General features: G+C 50.8%; 1 protein-coding gene across 4 annotated transcripts in view; it reads left to right on the top strand.

Moving 5' to 3' along the window:
- Positions 1-7,098, top strand: part of LOC107378864 (intermembrane lipid transfer protein VPS13B) — a 462,085-nt gene that overhangs the window by 362,686 nt on the left and 92,301 nt on the right. For all 4 annotated transcript variants that reach the window (XM_015949323.3, XM_015949324.3, XM_070550848.1 and 1 more), the window contains exon 38: positions 6,575-6,961. In XM_015949323.3, the coding sequence (XP_015804809.3) occupies positions 6,575-6,961 (387 nt within the window). The remainder of the gene's footprint in view (positions 1-6,574; positions 6,962-7,098) is intronic.

The raw sequence follows: 7,098 nt of genomic DNA, 5'->3' as shown, positions 1-7,098 counted from the left end.
GAACTCTTGAGGCTTCTGGGAACGGAGCGACGTCGACTTCAGAGCCGGGCGAGTCTGCTTCAGAGCCGGAGGGGGCGACGTCGGCTTCAGAGCCGGGCGAGTCTGCTTCAGAGCCGGAGGGGGCGACGTCGGCTTCAGAGCCGGGCGCGTCTGCTTCAGAGCCGGAGGGAGCGACGTCGGCTTCAGAGCCGGGCGCGTCTGCTTCAGAGCCGGAGGGAGCGACGTCTGCTTCGGGGCCCGGGGACGTGGGAGCGCCGTCTGCTTCAGAGCCGGAGGGAGCGACGTCTGCTTCGGGGCCCGGGGACGTGGGAGCGACGTCTGCTTCAGAGCCGGAGGGAGCGACGTCTGCTTCGGGGCCCGGGGACGTGGGAGCGCCGTCTGCTTCAGAGCCGGAGGGAGCGACGTCTGCTTCGGGGCCCGGGGACGTGGGAGCGACGTCTGCTTCAGAGCCGGAGGGAGCGACGTCTGCTTCGGGGCCCGGGGACGTGGGAGCGACGTCTGCTTCGGGGCCCGGGGACGTGGGAGCGACGTCTGCTTCGGAGCCCGGGGACGTGGGAGCGTCTGCTTCGGGGCCCGGGGACGTGGGAGCGTTTGCTTCGGGGCCCGGGGACGTGGGAGCGTCTGCTTCGGGGCCCGGGGACGTGGGAGCGTCTGCTTCGGGGCCCGGGGACGTGGGAGCGTCTGCTTCGGGGCCCGGGGACGTGGGAGCGTCTGCTTCGGGGCCCGGGGACGTGGGAGCGTCTGCTTCGGGGCCCGGGGACGTGGGAGCGTCTGCTTCGGGGCTCGAGCCGGGTACGTGGGAGCGTCTGCTTCGGGGCTCGAGCCGGGTACGTCTGCTTCGGGGCTCGAGCCGGGTACGTCTGCTTCGGGGTTCGAGCCGGGTGGCGTCCGCTTCTGTACCACCGCTGAGGCGAGGTGCGATGCGTCCACCTGGACCACCGCTGAGGCGAGGTGCGATGCGTCCACCTGGACCACCGCTGAGGCGAGGTGCGATGCGTCCCCTTGGACCACCGCTGAGGCGAGGTGCGATGCGTCCCCTTGGACCACCGCTGAGGCGAGGTGCGATGCGTCCCCTTGGACCACCGCTGAGGCGAGGTGCGATGCGTCCCCTTGGACCACCGCTGAGGCGAGGTGCGATGCGTCCCCTTGGACCACCGCTGAGGCGAGGTGCGGGGGTGACTTCAACAGGTGCGGAGGAAGTGATACAGCCCACCGGAGATGAAGTGGTGGCGCTGTCAGAACCTGGTGAGGGTGTGGTGGTGTACTCCATCTGAGAAACTGAGGTGGCATCAACATGCATAGGAGAGATTGAAATGAATCCGGTTCTGATGGTCTGAGATGGGGAGTTGATGCAGTCCGGATCAGGTGAGGGTGTGGCGGTGTGACACATCGGAGAGGAAGTGGTGGCCCTGTCAGGACCTGGTGAGGGTGTGGCGGTGTGACCCATCTGAGATGCTGAGGTGGCATCAGCGACTGGTGGAGGAGGATCTCGGCCAAAAGTGCGGAGGAGCAATGCAGCAAAGTCCCAAAAAGACACAGCCTTAAGATCCTCTATGTCGAAACGGTCAGCAACCCACCGCATGGCTTTACCCCTCAACCAGAGCACCATATACGAAACCTTGTTGAACTCTGAAGATTCCAAGTCCAAACAACGGGCACAGTCCCGAATGAAACCCATACAAAGGTCTGGATCACCGTCATAATAGAACATCTCCTGTGTACCTGGAGTTCCTGCTGGGTCCTGTTCTGGTCGGTCCATTCTGTCACGATGCGGTGGTGTGGACCCAAAATGCAGTACCCAGGATGACACGGAGGCAGGGATGAAAATTTTAAATAAAAAGTCTTTATTTTGTGGGTGAGCCAAAAACCAAGGTAATCCAAACTGGGAGTCAAAATCCAAAAAGCCAAAAATCCCAAAGGTCAAAGAGCAGATTATTATCTGGGAATCAAGAAACTCTGGTTAAACACAGAGGGACTAAACTGACAGAATCAACAAACATTAATGGACCGACAAGAACACAGAGACAGACAGGACTTAAATACACTGGGAGGAGCAATCAGGGAAAATGGCAGCAGGTGTGTGAAGTGAGAGCTGGAGGGAAGACAGGTGAACCTAATAATCAAAATGGGAAACAGAAACAGAGGGCCAAATAACCCTAAGAAACTAAGACACCAAAACTAAACCTAAAGGCTGCAGGAAGGACTAAAACACACACACACACACACACACACACACACACACACCAATGTACTTATATATAAACAGGAAAGGGGAATGGACAAGCACACACACACACACACACACACACACACACACACACACACACACACACACACACACACACACACACACACACACACACACACACACACACACAAACACTGAGCAGGAGACTGAATCTCACACACACGTTGAGCTGGGGACAAAGAAGCTGGGGACTACAAGGACACAGAATGTAAATGAGACCTGGAAGACCTGGGGATGAATGAGATGACACAAGACCTGGGAGGAATAGACTTAAAGGACTACAAACATAAGACACTAAACTGACACGCAGAAAAGGACACATGAGGGCGCCAAAGAGCTACAACATAAGACACATAACAGGGATGCAGACAAGGACACATGAGGGCACTAAGAGAGCACAAGGGGAGAACCTGGAGTGGAGCACAAGAGGAGCTGGGGAACAAAGGGACACAAGAGGGAATCTAGAGAGGGATGGAGGACACCAGGAGGCACATAAAGGAGGGGGCAGATGCAGACCATGACAGGTTCTTCTTCCAGCTCTTGGAGAGTACAGACAAGTTTTTCCTCCTCTCCTCCCTATCTTATCCCAAAGCTCTTTGTCTGTCTTTGGGTGTACGGCGCTTCTGATTTTCTCTGGAAACTGGAAATTATTAAAAATGGACCTGGTCAGTTGGTCCCTCAACGCGATTGACAACATTTTTTCAACGATGAGAACGGGAGAAGGGGCTCCCAGATGCCCCTCTGGGACAGAGTCAGTTGGACATATCATGGATTCCTGGAAACAGTGGAACCTGATCTGCCTCTCCCAACTGTCTGTAGAGGATTCTGAAGATGTCTGGATATTCGTGGTGTTGGTATCAGGTTTCTTGCTGTTTGGTCTGAGCGGTTACCTGGCTTACCGGAAAATTAATGAGCTATTGAGGAATATTGGCTCAATCCTGGAGCTCATGGATGGATTATACCACACTGTGAACACACAAACTCATATAATTGTCAAGATGAGTCGTAAGCTTGGGACTTTGGCTGAGATTCAGGCTCTGGCACAGAGGGTGGATTCGATCAAAGAGCGAGTTGACGGATCAGCACGGGTGGGAATAGATTAATTTACGCCATTATTGGATCGAGAGGGGTTGGAGATCAACAGAACTTTAAGAAAGAGAGGGAATTATCTCTGTCTGGCCCAAAACAAGTTCTTATCTGAATCTGGTGCCCTTGAGCCTGTGAAGCTGAAGTCCGCCCCCTCAGAAGAAATGTGGAATGCTGCCGTCGCCATGGCAACTCGGTCTCCCTATCCCATCCTGGGCGGAACTGTGACCGGTGAAGGTCGTGTAACCGTTTCCAGGAGTCACTGTGCTTTCTAACCCAGTTTCCTCCCTCCCCTGTCCCAACGGAGGTGACGCGCGCTGCTCATTGCGGCTGCATGCACTGATGTGAGAATAGTCCCCAACCCTACCTCCCCACCTAGTGGACACTTATGTTGTGTGACGTCTGAAGTCTGTTGCATTTCTGTCTGAGGCGTTTTTTGCATAGCAAAGCTGCTCTCCCTGTGGAGGGTAACTCTGGTGCTTTTTTTTCCTCCACCTGACTCAATCCTTATATAAACCCTCTGATCTCTATTAAGGTAGCGCAACTCGGGTTGTGAATGACCACAGTCACCAATTCTTGTCATGTGTCTATGTCTATGTATGTATGTGTGATCTCAGAATTGTGTGTACTGAAACTCTAGTTTCCCTCTGGGATTAATAAAGTATCTTTGAATTGAATTGAATTTGAATAGCTGGTTAACCGGAAACCAACCAACACTCCAAGTGATGACATGTTCATAAACTTTATGGAATGTCTCTAAATGTTGGACACAACATTTTAAACTATTTAAGTAAAACTGAAAACTCAGCCACACATCTGTGTTATACATGAAATGACCTTTATTTATCTTTTGAATACATTTTTATTTTTTATAACATAATGGAACTGACACGTTGCTACTTTTTAACAGCGGCTGTGTACGGTAATACCGCCCAGGCCTAATGCGCTTGCAGAGCTGCAACCACTGGAGACCAGATCGGCCTCCTCTCTGTAGAGAAGCAGCAGCTGATAGATTAGCCAGAACAAATTGGAACCATTACTCTCCTGTGTCGCTGGTTCCTGTCAGGCAGTGAGTTTGTAGAAATGTTGTCAGATACTGTATACAAGCATTTGCCCCCTCAGAACCATTCAGAACCTCTTTAATTTGAGTCAGATGGTATCTGAGGTGCATGCCATTGGCCCTTTGGAGTATGGGACTTGGTGTTGCTGTGGATTCCTGCAGATAGCCCTTCAGTCTTATCAGCCCCTTCAAACATGAATGCCCTTCACACATGAGCTCTGTGTAATTGGACACATTGCCACCTGTGTCTGACACAGGCTTTGCTGGCAAATGTCAAGCGTGGAGTCGGCTGGAGAAATCAAAGGTGCAGTGGGAATGAAAACAGTGTTAGTGTAGGACACACACGCACACGCACACACCAGGTTCAGTGTGAGGGCGGCGTCATGCATGACCTCGCTAAAAGGCAAAGTAACCTGGGTAACGAGCATATTTGGTATCCCTCAACAAGTTTGTGTGTGTGTGTGTGTGTGTGTGTGTGTGTTTCTTTTCTAAAAAAGTTGTAAAAGATTAATCTGCTGGTGTTGCTCCACAGCCCCCTCAGTCATTTTATTATTGGGAGGGGGGGGGGGGGGGGACAAACACTGTGGCCCATTTCATTTCCACACCGCTGCAGGATGCACGACTCCAACCTAATATCTGGATTTTAAGCCAGGTTTAACCAAAATCTAATCCAGATTTAACAGAGCAGCACTAAATCCTAAAACCTAAACGGTGAAAGGCTGTACCTGCCTCCGTGCTCATCAGCTAATGAAGCCGTGCGGTGTGTTTACATGGAACTTGTAAAATGAGGTAAATAAACATGTTGCATTTGAACAAGTATCCTAAAAGATGAGGGGAATTTAAACAACAGCATGGATCCGGACTGTGTTGAAAGGTAGTGAATTGCAGATGGGTCAAACAGCTGATGAATCATTTACCGACGCTCCTTAGCTGGTTGGTTTTGGGAAAAGGCAGAAAGGATCTAATCAGAACCAAGCAGCCAAGGCTCCGTCCTCGGCACTGGCCCTGACCGGGACCGCAACATCTTTTTGTGGTTACAGAGGGGTTGATTAGGGGCAGCTTGAGGAAAAGTAGGATTTAAAACGTGCTGTGAAGGATGGAAGAAGCAGAAAATTCTATTCATTTTTACTTCAGGTGGAGGGAAACTCACTTCTGCTAACTTCCCTAGCCCTGTTTGAAACCATAAGCTGCAGAGTGTGTGTGTGTGTGTGTGTGTGTGTGTGTGTGTGTGTGTGTGTGTGTGTGTGTGTGTGTGTGTGTGTGTGTGTGTGTGTGTGTGTGTGTTTGTGTGTGTGTGTGTGTGTGTGTGTGTGTGTTGTTCCCTGCCATAGTTTGCAGTTCTCTCACACATCCTACCTTCTAAACCTTTAAATCCTATGAACATCAGTGTCTCGATGTCATAAAAAACAGCTGCTTCCCTCTCCCATCATCATCATGACCAAGTGGAAAAACGGGATAATGGCAGTGTTGTAAAACGGCCCTGAGTTCATTCATGTGTCTCTATAAAATCCAGTCAAGTGTTTGAAGGCTGCAGAGTGGTGGAGAGCCGTGGATCTGCAGGGAGCAGCCTCTGATTTATGAAGCTGGCACGAAACCGATATTTTCTTCTGCAGAGTCACGTTAGGATGTCACAGTCAGACAACCAGAAACTGTGTTTATGGGATTGAGACTGGGCCTCCCAGTTCATCTCATGCAAAGTCTGTGATTAGAAAAGAGAGAAGAGCTCAGAGTTTGATTTACAAGACCCAGAATCCTCCAGTTTCCCATGGACTTCCAAGCTGGAGATGCTCAGAAACACTGATGAAGCCTTCCGTGTCTTTAAACCCCAGATGGACCGGGATCAGTTTATTGAGGGTTTCCACATTTGAAGGCAGATCCCAGCCAATAGTGAGTTTATCCGATTTGTGTAGTTTGACACAGATGAAAAGGCTTGAGTTAACAGAAAAGCATTAAAGGAAGCGTATCGAGGTTGAGGGTTTAACTACAGCAGAGTCAAAGACCAAAGAGTGTGTTTCTGTAAGAGAGCATGTTTATTACCTGCCTTGCTCCCTCGGTTTCCTTCTGGGACGTCTCTAACACTCACCACTTCATAAACATAAGTCCCCACCAGGACTCGTTTACACAGGAACCCTTTTTATTGTTTTCTGATTTTAATCTTGTTTGTGTTTCTTTATCCACAGCTGACCTGAACGTAGAGTTATGTCGCCCTCTGAAAATCAACCCCACCTTGGCCAAGCTGGAGCAGGCCAAAGCCTACCTGCAGAAAGTCCTGCCAGCCTCCACCTGTAGTAAACCACCGTCTGCTCCTTCCTCTCCTCGCTCGTCTCCTAAAAAGGCTCCTCACAGGGCCTTTCCCCCTCGCTCAGACTCACGCCATGAGGCTCTGACCCGGGGTAAAGCCAGCTCTGCCACGGCCATGGCGCTGTCCTTCCACAAGGTCACCCTCCACACTGCTCAGACTGTGGTTGTCATGGAGACAGAAGCCCATCCATCGAAGCCCAGTGTTACTGTATCGGTGTCGGCCATGACGGGAAGTCTCAACCTAAAATGTGGGCCCAGAATAGAAGGTTAGTTAAGTAGAAGCGTCTCTATTTTCATCAACAAGGTTTAATTTTTAATATAATATAAAACTCACTTTTTATGCTTCGTTATTATTTTTTTATTGGACACTTTTTAGCAGAACCACATTGTTTACTCTGCTGTA

Source organism: Nothobranchius furzeri, chromosome 5 (assembly GCF_043380555.1).
Source record: "Nothobranchius furzeri strain GRZ-AD chromosome 5, NfurGRZ-RIMD1, whole genome shotgun sequence".
Lineage (NCBI taxonomy): Eukaryota > Metazoa > Chordata > Actinopteri > Cyprinodontiformes > Nothobranchiidae > Nothobranchius > Nothobranchius furzeri.
This window is presented reverse-complemented; position numbering and strand designations above follow the sequence as displayed.